We start from the raw sequence: 15508 nt of genomic DNA, 5'->3' as shown, positions 1-15508 counted from the left end.
TCCATCCTCTTTTCACAAAATACTTCTCCAGCAGAAACTTTTTGTTGCAGCACATTTCCTTAGGGAAATGTGTCAAAGATGCACTGACTCAGAGGCAGCTGCTGAAAAAAACCTGTCCAGGTGTTTGTAAAGCATTAGTGGAAGGAATGAGCTGAAGCTCCCATTAAAAACTCCCCAGCACCTTTTCCCCACCAGACTGTTTATCCCATACAATGGGATAAGTGCTCCCTATGTGAAAGGAAAGATTATGGAAATGAAATTTTGGTTAATAAATGGAAAAAAAGCACAATTCAGCAAGCATCTCAGTTGCATCAAATATTAATGAACTGGGGCAAAATTTCCTGTTAAACCAACAGCAGGTGAAAAAAACAAAAATCAATTAAATTGATTCAGTTCAAGAAAACCTCAGTGACTTGTGCATTTTGTAATTCTCACATCTCTGAATTGGGCATTTTCCCTTGCTTCTCCTCAAACTGCCAATGTCCTCAGCATAGTTTATTCTTAGCCCATGCACATTTTCCTTTAGTTTTGCTGAACATGACGCTGGTCCCTTCTTAAAAAGAAATACCTTAAAAAGAAAATTATTTTTATACTATCTTTTAAAGAAGTCTTCAACTTCTCAATCAAAAAAAGGGAAGTTCCCAGTGTAGTAAAACAATGGGACCTGGGATGAGTGTTCTGTTCCCAGGGATATTGACAGGAAGTGAAAGCTCCTCATGTAAACTAAATGAGAATTAAAACATCAAGCTATTTCAGTCACAAAAAAAATAAATCTCAGTTCTCTTGCAAACTAGGTCACAACTGCTCCAGGTTGTAAAGCATGAAAAATACTCTCAGAGAAGGAAAAGTCCCTTCCTGCCCAGAAACTGAATCCCAGGATGGAGCTACAGAACAGGATATGTCACTGAACTCCAATGCATTCCCTCATTCCCATTTTTTTTTGAGTTCTCTTCTTCCCCAGTCTCATCCAGAGCTCTTTTCTGCTGTGGGCCTGTGAAGGAAGCTCCTAAGACAGGTGATACCTTTTCCATTCCTCTAAATTTACTGCCCAGAATACAGAATGTTGCCACCTCTGTCTAAATGATAATTTCCAGTAATTTTTTAGGCCTCCTACTCCTGAGTGAGAGGGGAAAAGGAGGAACAAATGCCAACCCTTTCATTACTAACATGTGTGACACTACTTCTGAAAAACTGGGATGCTCACGTAGGATGAGGAAGTGCAACATTTCCTACTGATGGAAACACATCCCTTTCTCTGAGAGCTGGCATTAAATAGGAATTTCTGTGTGTCACCACCAATTATTTCTCTAAATAACTCCCCTGTATTTCAGAGCCAACATCCTCTATAAACACCATGCCCAGGTCATTCTTTCTGCCCCCCTCACCTTTCTGGCCATTATGAGGCCGGAGGGTTTGTGAGACACTTTGAAGACCACACCACCATTGCCTGCTCCCAGCTCACTGATCTTCTCAAAGTCATCATCCTTCAGCTCCCCAACCTTCTGTTTCTGGGTGAGGAACGCCTCCAGGCGCTTCCGCTGCTGCTCATCCAGCTCCAGCTCCTCCAGCTTCTTCTGCAGGGCCTCCAGGTTTGTCCTGCACGAGAGACAAGGATTGAGCAGAGCTGGGAGGGGAGATGAGGGAACAGAGGTCAGAGTGAAATCACTCCATTCCTGCACCTGCACACGCTGTTCAGAAGGACCCAACCTGCACAGTCGCCCCTGTGAGATGGGCTGCTGCACCTCTAATTTATGTAAACTGAGTTTCATTTTTGTATCCCAGATAAAACAAGGACAAACACAAGATATCCAGCTTCCCCATTCCTGAGGTCCTGCCCCAATCCAGGCATGCTGAGTTTCACCAGCTCCAGGAGTGGCTTCATGACTCTGCACTTCTGCTCAGAGAGAGCTCCTGAATCACAGCACTCCACGCTATTTTTAGTTGTGTGTTTTCAAGGTTGTGTTGTAATTTCCTCCTGAGTTTGCCTAAATGTTTTATTGACTGATTTCCACAGCACTGTATAACCAACAATTCATTCAGAAGTTTCTAATTTAGTTATCAGTAAGAAGTCATCAAGCCCAGCCAAACACACTCAAAACCAAGTTACTGGAAATGTGAAAGTCTTTGGCCCAAAGGTTTTAAGCTTATTTTAATTTTGTTTCAGGACACATCTGCTGGAAACCTCATTTTAACATGAGGATACATGTTTTTAAGCAACACAAAATAGAAAACCAAAACTTTATGCAGAAGTTAATTTTGGAACTACAGACACAAATTCAGTGTTCCAGGAACATTTTAACAACTTCAGTTCCTATGGAAATGCTTCATTCCAATATGACAGCTTAAAGGCTCCTTTAAAATTCCCTGCTTCCAACTGCAACAATAAGTTGCTGCAAGAGTAAATATTTAACAGCAAGAACCTGTTTTGCTTCACCAAATTTATGCAATGTTCCCAGGGAATACAGTGTTGCTAGGATGAAGAATCTGAGGAAAAGAATTTATTTCTTCAGAATTATGAAGAACTGAACTACTTTCCTTTAGAAAAAATTAAATTTCACCAATAATCAAAACTATTGCTATTCACCACTTCATAAAATGTTCACTCTGAAAATCTGTTGTACAAAGGGACATCCTCACAGCCAGTGGTCAGCTGAGAGGATGCATGACTACTACCACACCTGTCTCTATTTTACCTTAAAAATCAAGTATCTTCACCAAAGCAAAAATTTTTTATACTATCTTTTAAAAAGAAACTTCATTTCTGTCCTCATACCCTGTTTTATACCTATATAATCACACACCAATAATCCTGGAGTATCCCTACTGAAAAATCCCCCAGGTAGATAAATGTGGCTTACAAGAACATCCAAATTAATCTGTTTTACTGCCTCTGTTTTAAAGGGGAATCATTAAGAAAGAAACACATTTTTTGAAGTCCAGAAATGCTGATAACTGAATGATTAATCCCTGGATTATTTTTTTTTCCCCATCAAATGTGCCCAGTGAAGCAAACAATTCCAGGCTGGAGTCAAAGGGAGGTGTGTCTTTCCTAGAACACACCTGAACCAGCTCTTCTTGCACCAAGAGCACAGGGGAAAAGCTGAGGCAAAGTCAAGCATCTCTCCCTTTCCTGCAATGAACTCCAGAGTAACAAATGCTGCACAAAAACTCCGTGTTTCACCCCAGAAAATTACTGTTGTGAGAAGACAGAACTCAAACCTTCATTATAATTTACAGGTTTTGAGAAGAAACTTGCTGTCATTTTAAGGATTACTGAATAAGCCAGGGTTGTCCATTTGAAATAAAAAAAACCCCAAACTAGAGACACAGAAACAGAGTGCAACAAGGCTTTCCTTGCTGTGCTTTGAAGAAAACAACTATTCAGTTTTTCTCTCAGGCAGAAGGGGGCTTTGGCTTGGGAGACAACGCAGAGATGCTTGAGCACATGACTTGGAGCAGACAGACTGCTGGTGTGAGGGAATAAACAACTGTCCTACTGGTGCTTTAGGAACAAAAATACTTGCTAGGATAGCACTTATCACATCTATTTACTCTAATGTTTGTCTGGATAAAGCTGGTTTTTTATAAGTTGCCTGCTTCAATCTAAATTAACTTGGCATTCACTTAAAACAGGCATTTCCTTGCTTGAAACTATGAATTATTGCTGGGCTCCCCGCTTCAATACAAGAGGTTCCAAAGGCTCTCCCGGATGGGAAGTGTTGATCTCATGAATTTCAGCGTCTCAGGTTTCCCCACCACGTTTGGCCACCAAAAATCAGAAATGTTCTAAGCTCTAATTTCACTTGCAGTGATGAGCAATGAATTTCTCAGATTTTCAGGACCAATTCTCTAACTGTAAAGTGAATTAATCAGAAAAATATGAACGCAGCAAATGCCTTGTCAGAATCATGTTTCAGAGTGTAACCACCAACATTTAGCTTTATCAAAAGAACAGAACTGTAATAACTGAATGTCAGGCATCAGGAAGGAATTGATTTTTTTCATTCTGCTTCTTTGCTCGAAGGACTGGACATTAATCAATTTAAAATGCAGATAGGTATATAGAAGGTGCATTTTTGTCATCTAAATTAGTGGTGTAACCTACTCAGAGTATTTCCAGGAGGCAGGACTTTGGAAGTTTTAGTTTTTAACTCCAACTACAGTTAGAATACTCCCCTGGCTGGTACCTGGGACTGTCACCTGGGTAAAAGCATCACAGCAAGTTCCAAAGCACAGAGAAACAGGTGGAAAAGTAAATCATTACACAGGAAGTTTTACAGACTGAATGAAACCAGCACATCCAGAATACAGAAGAGGGAATATTTTAGACAGTTCATCACCAGGCACCACAAAAATGTTCAGGAACTTTGGCAGCTAAAATAGCAACATGCTACTGTGCAACTGTCTGCCTCCAGAAAGAGCACTGGGAGTCACTTAATCTTGTATAAAACTTTTATTCAGAGACAAAGATTCCTATTAAAATTCATCCCCATTACCTGCTGCAGTCTTGGGGTTGTGTTTTTCACTGTCAAGGCACCATGGCTTTGCCAGGGATCCATCAAAGCAGGAAATCATCAGAGCAGCTCAGGGCTCCACAGTGCCAAGCTCTGCTCTGAGGCAATAGGTGATCATTTCACTTATTGCTAGCAGTCTGGGAGCCAAGCACACACTAAACTGCACCAGGGATGGCATCCAGCTCTCCAGGGTGATCCTTGGGAGGAAGCCACGGGGAGGTCAGAGCTGCCTCCTCCATTTGGTAAGGACACAGAGGAATCCCACAGAACACCAGCAGCAAACACCTCCCTGCTCAGCTGGCAGGAGGATAAACACCCTGCACAGCCAGCAGACAACAGCCCTGCACTCACTGCTGGGTCCTCACAACTACTGTGAGACCTCTCCCTTCCTCACTAAATGGAAGCTTCAACAAAATACACACTCAGGGCAAGGAAAGCTGGCTGTTTCTTCCTCTCTCTCAAGGGCAGCAGGAGGTACCAGGTGCCCTAGAGGAAGAATTCTCTTCACCCACATTTGATCAGGGAGGATCTTTCCTATTAACTCCCATTGCTTCTTTCTGTGCTCAAGGGAGTGTTCTGACAGTGCAGCATCCCCCCGTGGCACTTCTGTGACCTCCCAGGTTGGAGAAGAATGCAGCAAGAACCACATTTGTGTTTCCTACTGCAGGCTGGGCAGGGAGGAGCCACAGCCTGTGCAGTGAGAGCGCTCAGCACCCAGAGACGCACGGGAGGCAAGGGGAGGCTCCCAGCTCCACCTCAGCACTGAGGAAAGCGCTCCTGGAGGAGATGCATGAACACTTCAGAACACACTTGCTCTCTTGGAAGCAGTGACAGGAAGGGAAATGCTGCTTGTAGGCTGCTAGCACATCATGGCATAACAAAAACCAGAAAATAAGTCCTTAATTAATACTAGTACTCCAAATCCCTGGGAGCTTTTTTTTTTTTTAAATTCATGTTAGTGCTAAGTTAATCATACACTCAACCCTAAAGGCTGCAGTAAAACTCAACTCCAAAGTCTGCTTCAGAGAGAGAAGAAAAAAAGTGTGGCAGGGGAAAAAGGAAAAAAACTCTGAGAGCCTTTACCAGTAATTTGTCAAATATCTGTTCAAAGGCACTACTATCAGTGCTGAAGCTGAACAATTAGCATGAGTGAAAGCATCAAGAAGTACTTTCACTTTCAGATCTCCTGTCGCATGAGGATACAAAGCTTGGGGGTTGTTTTCCAGAACAGTGACATTAATGCTTTCCCCAAGCCCACACAACTGTCAATTTGGAGAAGAAAGTAGGCAGTTCACTACATCATTTCCATGAACAACCTCAATCAGGGAGCTGAAATTAAGTGTTAGGAACACGAAGACATTCTGTGGTTTTGAGAAGACAGACTACTATGTTGTGTGACTCTGCCAAACCCGGGCAACAAGACAAATTCTTATTAAACTTTTCCTTTAGCAAAGAGCAGTTCACAGAATAACATGGAAGATAAATGTAATTCCAGAAGTCCTCCAGCTTAGAGCACAGGTGTCTGTCTGGGTTAACTCCAGTGCAGCCTCATAAAACTTGCAGTCAGAGCATCAACTCAAAAAAATCCAAATTCCCTATAAATGCAATGAGTCTGCTCTGGAAAAATACACTGGTTTTCAACCCTTGTAGATTTTCAATCCTTGCCATGTGTTAGAGGATCTTAAAAATTTTCCCTTGTACTTAGGTGGGATTTGTAGGTGAATTTATCATCTGCACATCACAGACTGGCTTCTCACAGCTCATCCAGTGCCACCCCTGCCATGGCAGGGACACCTTCCCTGTCCCAGGCTGCTCCAGCCCCATCCAGCCTGGCCTTGGGCACTGCCAGGGATGCAGGGGCAGCCCCAGCTGCTCTGGGCACCTGTGCCAGGCCCTGCCCACCCTGCCAGGGAAGGATTTTTCCCTAATATCTAACACACCATCCACTTCCACATCCCAGTGACATTGCATGGCATAGAGTGAGCTTTAATACTGCCAGAGAAAAGAAGAGAGGCAGACATTTGATTGAAATCTATTGCTCAGTGAAAGGCATGCAAAACAAAACCATTAGAAAAGCATTGTTCTGTCCAAAAGAGTATTCTTCTACCCCAAATTTAATGTAAATTCTCATTTTTCTAGGTTGAAAGGCATGAGTTCTAAAGAAAAAAACAGACACAATTTCAAATCTCCTGCTGAGTCTCCAAGTAACGGGACAGCTGAACTTTCTAAACTCCCTCTAGGCTGGGAATCTTCGCTTTAAGCCTCCTCCTCTTTCTCTTGAGCTCACCACCATCCCATTAAACCTCCCATTTCCCCCCACCTGGGCCAAAGCACATCACCCAGCAGGGCTGGGCTGAAGGCAGAGCCCAGCAGGCAGAAAAGGCACAGAGGAGCCAGAGTGGTGCCCCGGGTGCCTCTTCCCACCAGGGATTTGCAGCTGTTCCATCTCCTGGTGTTCCAGCCCCTCACCCTGAGCAGGAGCTGCCACCTCAGGCACCCCTTTGGCATCTGAGCTCTCCAACCAACGCCACAGAGAGGGAGTTTGGGGTTTTTCTGAGTTAAGAGCCTTCCTCAGGACTTACCATTGCATTCAGAATTTGCCCTAAATCAACTCTGTAACCTCAAGTTAAGAAATTCTACATCCAAACCTCCAGAAATTCAAGCTCTCCATCTCCCTTTCATGTCTGTGCATGATTTTTCCCAGCCAACAGTAAACATTATCAGGATAAAGGAACCACAGGGCAATTAAAACTTCCTTATGGACAGAAAAATAAACTTATTGATTGGATACTTAAAGCACAGCACAGAGAATACACAGAATTATAAATTCTGATCATCAGCTGACACACATATTTACCCAAGGCCTGCATTCCCATTGTTTTATGTCTCTGAATTAGGAGTTAAATATAATGACAAAACCAAAGGATAACACATGCAATGGTTACAGTAACAGTATCTTCCCAACTCTCCCATGTGGCAGCTACACAGCCTTTGAGGGCCACTACAATAATAAAAAAGATGAAGTTACAGGATCAGTTTTCAAGGCCCCTGAATGAGGCCAGGATCAGAATTGAGACTCCTGTGTGCAAGAGCTGAGCCCAGAGCAGAGCAGGACAAACTCCATCCAGAGCCACAGAGACCACACCAGGGAGCAGGAAAAGAAACTGCCAGAAACTGCCTGAAAACAGACCAAAAACCCCATAGCTGGGATTCTGAGAAGGCCAGGATGGAAGGTTTCAAATGGATGGATTGCATAATACTGAACATTTGTCAGCACGGCCATTTAGCAGAAGAAATTAATAACTTTCACTTAATATATTAATCAAGTGTACCAATACATACAAAAATATTCACATATCTATATCCAAAGAGAACATTTTTTTTTTTCCCAAAAGAATGTGTTCTGCAATCTGCTGACTCATCTTCCCACCACACTGAAAAAAAGTTCTGGAAAAGCACAGAACAATGCTGAGTTCTACAAAACCCTGCAAGAAAGGGGGAAGAGCTGCCAGGAACTTTCAAGGGTTTGTTATAAAAACCCATAAGGAGGTTTTAAAGAACATTCTTGTTCATCCAAAGAATCCCACACTGTTGGAATATCTCCATCCTGGTGCTCAGCATGCAAAGGAAAATAATCTGCTTTTTTTGTATCCCCTGTTATGGGCTGCACTTGATGGACGAGGCTGGATCCAGGTGGAAATCCTGTCCTGAGGTGTCAGCAGGGAGGAGTTCTGCTGGAATCCACCCTCCTCCTGCCCAGACAGGACTCAGGATGACAAAGGCTCCTCCACAGATGTTTGCCAAGAGATGCTGAGCACTGAATGAGCCTTGCCCAGGTGTGCCCCTGCACTTCCAAAGACACCCAAAGTGGTGTAACCACGACTTTGTCTGAGTAATACTGAGCACGTATCAAAGCAGGAATCATCTGATTACTAATTGCTAGGGACAAAAGTGATTAGAAAAAGAAATCCACTGCTTCCTCAAAAAAAAAAAAAAAAATTAAAAATTGCGATGTCTTTGGAAGAAAGAACACGATTCCCCAAAAATCCAGTTTTGCTAGCAAACATTTCTACCTCCAAGAGGCATTCTTGTGTTTTGGCAGTGGAATTTGCACACTTGCCACAGCCCAGGCAACCCCCAGGGCAATGGCAGGAGAACAAATGCAGCTGAAAAAAGGTAACACAGGCAAAAAGGGGAGGAGCTTTTTTACTGGAAAATTCAGAACTCAGTAATTGAAAGGGAACAAACTACCTAAAGGTGAGATGGAAAGGTTTATCAGACCTCATAGAAAATTCCTTCCTCAGCTCATTTCACAATGTTTCTCCTGTTTTCAGTGAAATACGTTTAAAAATCCACTCTAAAAACTGGCTGGTGGTTTCCTGCCCCACAGTTTTCATGTTTGGGTTTTTGTAAGTTAGTGCTAACTCAAAACCCCTTCTCCCAGGTTAACAACAGCAGTGTTGTTGTACGAATAAATAATTCAGCTACATGTTGGCTTTACCCAGACCCTCTCAATCCCTTTTTCTGGCTGTGAGATAACACTGGAAGGTCTGGCAGGAGATTTGTTCCTCTTGGGACAGAGACCTGAGATGACTCCATTAAAACCTGTGCTAGCCAGGAATTGCTGTAATTTCTGAACTCCGGCATCTCCCTGTGCTCTGTCACCCATCCTGCCAAGGCAGGGGGTGATGGTCTCATTCTGCCCCAAGGCTCTCATTCCCAAGTAGCCCATTCACAAATTAAATCCCATTTGCAGTGGGATTGTTTCCCTGGCCAAACTGACCCAGTGCTGGTGGGCAGAGCTCTGAGAGCTCCTCAGGGCTCCTCTGGTGGCTTCAGAGCTGTCAGCAGGAGAGGAGAGACTCTGCAGGAGGAGCAGGATCTTGCACAAGCCCTGTTGTGAAATCTCACCTCTGTGCCCGTCTGCAGCCTCCCTGTAAGGACAAGAGAAGCAGCTGGATCCAGAGCACAGCTGCACTTCCCTCACCACTTATCCTCCTCACATTTCCTCAGCAACGTTTATTTTTACACCCATTTTTAACTCCCCTAAACCAATTGAAGCTTTTTAAGCTCATACAAAGTAAAGTATTCCTCCATTACCATCATTATGCTTAAATCTGACTGTCAGAACATAACAAGACAGTATTAAATGTCTTAAAATCCTTCCTACATCCATACTTGTCAACAAAAAGCTGCCTACAGCCAGCAGGAGCTGCACAGGTCAGTGTGCCCCTTAATTCATTAATTTCTGTGCTACTGGTGTACACTTAGTCAGAATTTTTTTCAGCACAAGTCCGTGAGGTGCTGCAGGCTCTGACTTTTCATTATTTTATTATAACAGATCACATGTTCTATTAGTGTACTTAAGTAACATTAAAATGGTATTTCTAATTCAGTGAAGGACAATGCCAGGCTCAAGCACATTAAAAGAGAAAGCTGTGCATGAGTATATTTTAATTTAAAATGCAATCTCTCATATCACATGTATTTGGAAGTTTGATTAATCCTTCATTAGTAGGGGATTAAAAAAAAGGTTTCTCTCTCTTTTTTTTTCTTTTTTAATATTTAAAAGCTTGCAGTAATTCTACATGTATATTGAATGCAACTGCAATCCAACCAGATCAGTCATAAAATTCCAGGGTCTAATCTTCCAGATCACTGCACACAGGCAAAAAAGCTCCCCTAATGTCTAAGGAATTCCAAAGGGAAAAAAATCCCCAATAAAAAATCCCCCCAGGAAGCAAGGCAGAAATGACCCTGCCAGCATTAAAGTGAGCAAGTCTGTGAAAATCTTCCTTTCCTTTTATCTAATCTCACATCCAATAAAACTGATAAAAAAACCTATTCCATGGAGGACAAATCGTCTTGGAACAGGATCCACTGGGAAAGAGCGCACAATGGGAACTTAAAGCCCAAAAACCCAAACCCAAAGCCCCAAAAGCCCCATTTCTCTGATGGGACAAAGCCTGCCGCTCTACTCCTCAAAAACCCAAACTGAAGCTCCCTTGAGAAAGACAGTGAAAAAAACCAAAAATTGCAGGAAGCACAATAACTGTTTACTTTGCAAACTGTAATATGTACTGAAGTGCAAACCAGTTCTGCACAATCCCCAAACTTTTCTTTGCCAAGCGACCACAGGGAGTTGCAGCAGCCATTCAGGGACCTCCTTAAATGCAATTTAACCAGAATAAACAGCAGCAAGAAGAAAAGGCTGATTAATTAATACTCAAACTATGACTGGAATTTGCAGTCACCCATTTTTACAAAATTACTCTCTGGCTTGAACAGTTCTAAGGCACAGGTTGCTATAATTAAGGCTTTAAAAAGAGAAAACCCTGAAAAACCACGTTGTGCCTGATGACTTGGTTCTACTCACAATTTGCTTTGGATTTTCTTTCTTTTTTTTTTTAAAAAAATGCAGTTTCTTAGGTGATAAAGACCTATGGACATCATCTTAAATCGCTCTCAAGGGCCCATTTCTTTCCAGCACATCAGAGAAGATGCAAATTCTGTTGCCTACTTTTTTTTTGCTCTCATTTTTATCTAATTAAACAACAAACCTCCCTACTGTAGCTGATACTTCACATCTGAGATTTGCAGAGGTCACAGCTCAGGCTTCATTTGGGAGACACCAGTTGTTGCTAAAACACATACACTGATTTTGAAAAGAATTGTATTTTGAAAAAAAAATACAATTCAATCCCATCGTGTCAAAGCTCATAGAATACATAAACGTCAGTGGCACTCAATTTTTAAAAAGAATTGTTGTCATTTTTGTATTTAATCAAATCCCAGGCACTTTTGGAAGGTTTATATTTTAACACCAGAGCTGGGAAAGTTGTTTGGATTTATTGAGACAAGGTAAAAAGTCAGGTTTCAGAGCAGTTTGTTTGACCCTTCTCTTTGATTTTTTTTTTTTTAAATTTCAAAGATGCAGTTAAAGAACTTCATGAAGCACCTTTCTTTTCATATGAACACAAAACTTATTCTAATAAGGAAAGTGTCATTATCTCAAAACCTGCTTTTTTTTCCTACTTCACATTCTGAGGCTGGGTTGGCTTTAGAGAAACAAAAATTGGTTGAAAACTGTCAGAGAGGGAAAGCAACAGAGAGTCAGAAGTTTGAAAGGAACATAAATCCATAAACTGGAGATTTGTTCTTGTTTCTTTTGGCTATTAAGACACTAAACATTCAGCCAGAACAGTTCTCCTTCAATTAATTTTCATTCAGGTTTGCTCGGCTGGGTTTTTTTCCCTTTCCCTGCAGAAGCTTTGCACAATTATATCTGTGCAGCTCCAAGGAATGAAATTAAACCTGCAGCTGGCCAGTGTCATCTTGGTTTCAGCCTGAGGAGCTGAGGCAGCTCAGAGCAGCAGAGAGGTTCAGCCCTCGCCGTGCAACCGCGGCTCCGCGGGAAGTGTCAAAAGCAGAAGTGAAGCTCAGGGCACAGGAAAACCTCTCATGAAGTTGTCTCTGTTGTCCAGCTGGGCAGAGCCAGGGATTGGGAAGGCCCTCGAGAAAAAATTATTGGTACAGGATGTTGTTGTTAAGTAATAGCTGCAAGTAACAAAGTCTGCTGTCGGAGAGAAACATTGTGAAATTTTCATTTCAATATTTGGGGTACAAGTATTTAAATTGTAAGCACACTAACTCCCCTGTATACTACCTTGCCAGGAAAAAGAGGGATAAAAAAGAGAAAAAGAAGGAACAAAAGAGGAAAGAGCCAGGCACATGAGACCCAGGCCTCCTGCATACTCCTAAAGCCCCACACCACGTGCTATAATAAGCTTTCCCTTGCTCCAGTCAATGAGCTCCCATCACCAAATAAGGATGAAGACAGAGAACAGGACACAAATGCAAAGCAGGACATCCTGAATCATCCAGCCCCTTCTTTCATTTCCTCCCTTTCCCCTTCCTTTCTGCCAGGAAGTCACGGTGTCAGAAGTGCTCATTCCTAAAAGCATTAATGAGTTACAGAACCTTCCCCCTGTGACAGAGAGAAAGTCTCAGAATTCCAGCACAGAGCTCCCCAGGCCCTGCACATCCGTTTGGGCTGGTGCCAAAATCGCCTCTGGGCCTGAAGAACTTCCTTCCCTTGCCTCGGGATGCCGGGGTCCTTGGGGCACTCACGGACAGGAATTCCATCGCCTGGCTCGGAATCTGCCTTTTTGCCCTGCCAAGTCCTCGAGCTCCTTCGGTGCTTGGCCGTGTCTGAGGAGCAGGGAGGCGTTTGGAGAGGGACAGGTTTGTGTATGTAACCGGTAACCAGAGCCTCACATTGCCAAAATTCCAGGAGTGCAGGCTCGGGGCTTTAGGAAGTGTTAATATGGCAGTGCAGGGATGCACGGCATGCACAACAGCCTCACAAACACCTGACTGAGGAATTCAGGCAGTGACCAAAGGGGGAAAAAACCCAGAGCAGGCTCAGGGAGGAAAATAAACAACCTTACAGATTAAGGAAATGAAAAACAAAACTGTTTTCAACTCAATTCCAAAAACATTTTTAAATTCTGATGCAACTGTTCTTTGCTATTTGAAATCTTCCACAACGAGGGCTTAAAATTAGCAGGATGAGGGGATATTTCCATGATTAATTAATCCTGGCTGTATATAGGACAACTGGTTGCTGAATTTACTTTCACTAAGCTACTTCTTTTAAAAATACTGGACACCTCTAAGCCTGGCAAAAGCTGGGTATAAGGTCCTGTGTGCGACACAGATCACAGGGCTGGGGACACACACACAAACCCCAGCCAAATCAACACACGGAGCAGAAAATGAAGCAAGGCAGCTCATCAGTGCAGAAAGACCCAGCACTCCCAGGAGCCTTCAAAGGCTTCCAACAAGTAAATGAGTACCACACATGTAAAAGCAATTTAAAATTAATGACACTTCTTGCGGGAAGAGATACGATATTGAGTATATTGGGAGCGAGTGATTTACATCAGGTACTACAAGCAGCAAGTGATTGGTGAATCAGATTTATTCTGTAGAACAAGACTAAAATGCACAGAGATCCCTGAAGACTAAATCAACATATTCTCAACTGCCTTGAGAAAATCGACTGGAAAGTGCTACCCAAGCAAATATAAAAACACAGTATTTTTCCCCCTGTCAATCCAGAACAAAAGCTCTGTAATATTTAGATCATAATGCTTAGATACAATCAGTAACTCCTGCCAAAGAACAGTTTTTAAACAGCTCATCACTCAGTTAATCATCAAAAGAGTTTGCTAGAAATGTCACAGCTGGAGCTGCTAGATGCTGAATTTTTTATTTTTCGGGAGATGTTTGCTTGGTTTTGGGGTTATATTTCTTTTGCGGTCAATTTGGTTTTGGTTGTTTGATTTTTTTTTTTTTTAGATGTTTGGGTGGTTAAAGGAGATCTGAGCCTGTGTGAAAACGTGGCACAGATGAACACGGAGCACTTTAAAGCCCAAGAGTCGCACATGTCACTGCAAGGCTGCCTCACATCCTCTGTGTCACCGCGGTACAGCAGCACATCGCAGCTCAGTTTACATCTCCCGGAGAGGACCGAACTGACCATACAGGGGCAGGAATCTGCTCCTCCAAGACACACCTTTGTTTCAAGGCTCACTGAAGGGCTAGCCCGACACCATTGTCTGAAAATCAAGGTGTGAACCTTGACCCGTGAACCTCAAATGAAAACCTGCTGTAACATTTCATCACTTGGCGGTGCCGGTGCTGTGTCTGCCTGACCGAGGCCACCCTGCCCACCCACATCCGTGAGAAACCTGCAACAGAGGCTTCACCAGCACCACCACGCAACCATCCAATATTATATCCAATATATTTTTCCCCCAGAAGTGTCCCCGTGATTAGCTCAGCCCTTCCCACATTTACAGTGTCGTGTTTGTGTTGCCCACAGAGGAGCTCCGAAGCTGTTTCTCCACACACGCTCCTGCTGTAGCCAGCACAACATGTCAATTAGTGACAAACAGTTCTGCTCAAACTAACCATTGTTTGGGTTTAAAGCCAAGGACGAGGCAAAACAAAACAAAACACCTTTTCTACAAATCTGCGGGTCCCGGTATAAATTCTCCCATACACAACGTTTATGAAATATGCCATCGCAAACGTGTAATTTGGCATTACTAGGTAATTATATAAGCTAAGAGCCCAGCAGACACCATTACGGACTAGGAGAAAGGAGTTATACAAGTTTCCCCCTATTTTTTCACCAGCTTTTTTTCCCTCGCCTGTGTGACAGAAGTTTGTTTATTGCCGAAGGCAGCAGCATCCCCTCACTCCGCGGAGGGCACAGCGAGCATCCCGCGCTGTGCCCGGGGTACCCGGGAGTCCCGCCCGCGGTGCCCGCGGCAGCCGGGCCGGGACGTGCGGGGCAGGGCGGGCTCGGAGCACCGCACCCCGCGGACAGCGCCCGGCCCGGCCCGGCCCGCACCCCGCCCCGGCAGCACTCACTCCGCAGAGCTGGTCCCGTTCACGGCGGATCCATCCGGAGCGGGGTTCAGCTGGATCGGCCCGGGCTTCTTCTTCGGCATCTTCGCCCGCACACGGCGCGCAGGGGAGCGGACGGAGCGGCCGCGGCCCCACTTCGGACAGGTCCGAGGGACTTCCTGCGGCGCGGCAAACCGGGCGGGGAGCTGCCCTTGGCGGCGGTGCCCCCGCGGGCTGCGGGCAGGTGGCCGTGCGGCTGCGGGACCCCGCTCCGAGCGCTCCGAGCTCCGGCGGGCACTGCCCGGGATCGGGATGTGCCCGGCCGGGACCGCGCCGGCGCGCGCCGCCCGCACCCGCCTCGCGCATGCGTTGGGAGCGCGCGCACGCGCACGGCGGGGAGCGAGGCCGCGGGAAGCGCTGCCCTCAGGGCGCTCCTGCCCTGAGCCTACCCTGCCCCAGCCCTGCCCCGGGGTCGGCGGCGGCAGCCGCAATAATCCTGCCCGGGCAGGGTGGGCAGGCCTGGCACAGGCTGCTCACAGGAGCTGGGGCTGCCCCATCCCTTGGAAGCGTCCAAG

The 15508-nt window shown here is 44.6% G+C and overlaps 1 protein-coding gene across 1 annotated transcript in view; it reads right to left on the bottom strand.

Moving 5' to 3' along the window:
* The window catches only part of MAP2K1 (mitogen-activated protein kinase kinase 1), a 33402-nt gene extending 18148 nt beyond the window's left edge, over positions 1–15254 (bottom strand). The window contains exons 1-2 of the mRNA XM_036389377.2: positions 14958–15254; positions 1386–1596 (exon numbers count right to left, since the gene is read on the bottom strand). Coding sequence (XP_036245270.1) covers positions 1386–1596; positions 14958–15037 — 291 coding nt within the window. The 5' untranslated portion in view covers positions 15038–15254. The remainder of the gene's footprint in view (positions 1–1385; positions 1597–14957) is intronic.
* Between the last annotated feature and the right edge of the window lie 254 nt (positions 15255–15508).

The sequence above is a fragment of the Molothrus ater genome, chromosome 13, assembly GCF_012460135.2.
Source record: "Molothrus ater isolate BHLD 08-10-18 breed brown headed cowbird chromosome 13, BPBGC_Mater_1.1, whole genome shotgun sequence".
Classification (NCBI taxonomy): Eukaryota; Metazoa; Chordata; class Aves; order Passeriformes; family Icteridae; genus Molothrus; species Molothrus ater.
Note: the sequence above shows the minus strand (reverse complement) of the source record. Positions and strands in the feature narration are given on the sequence as shown.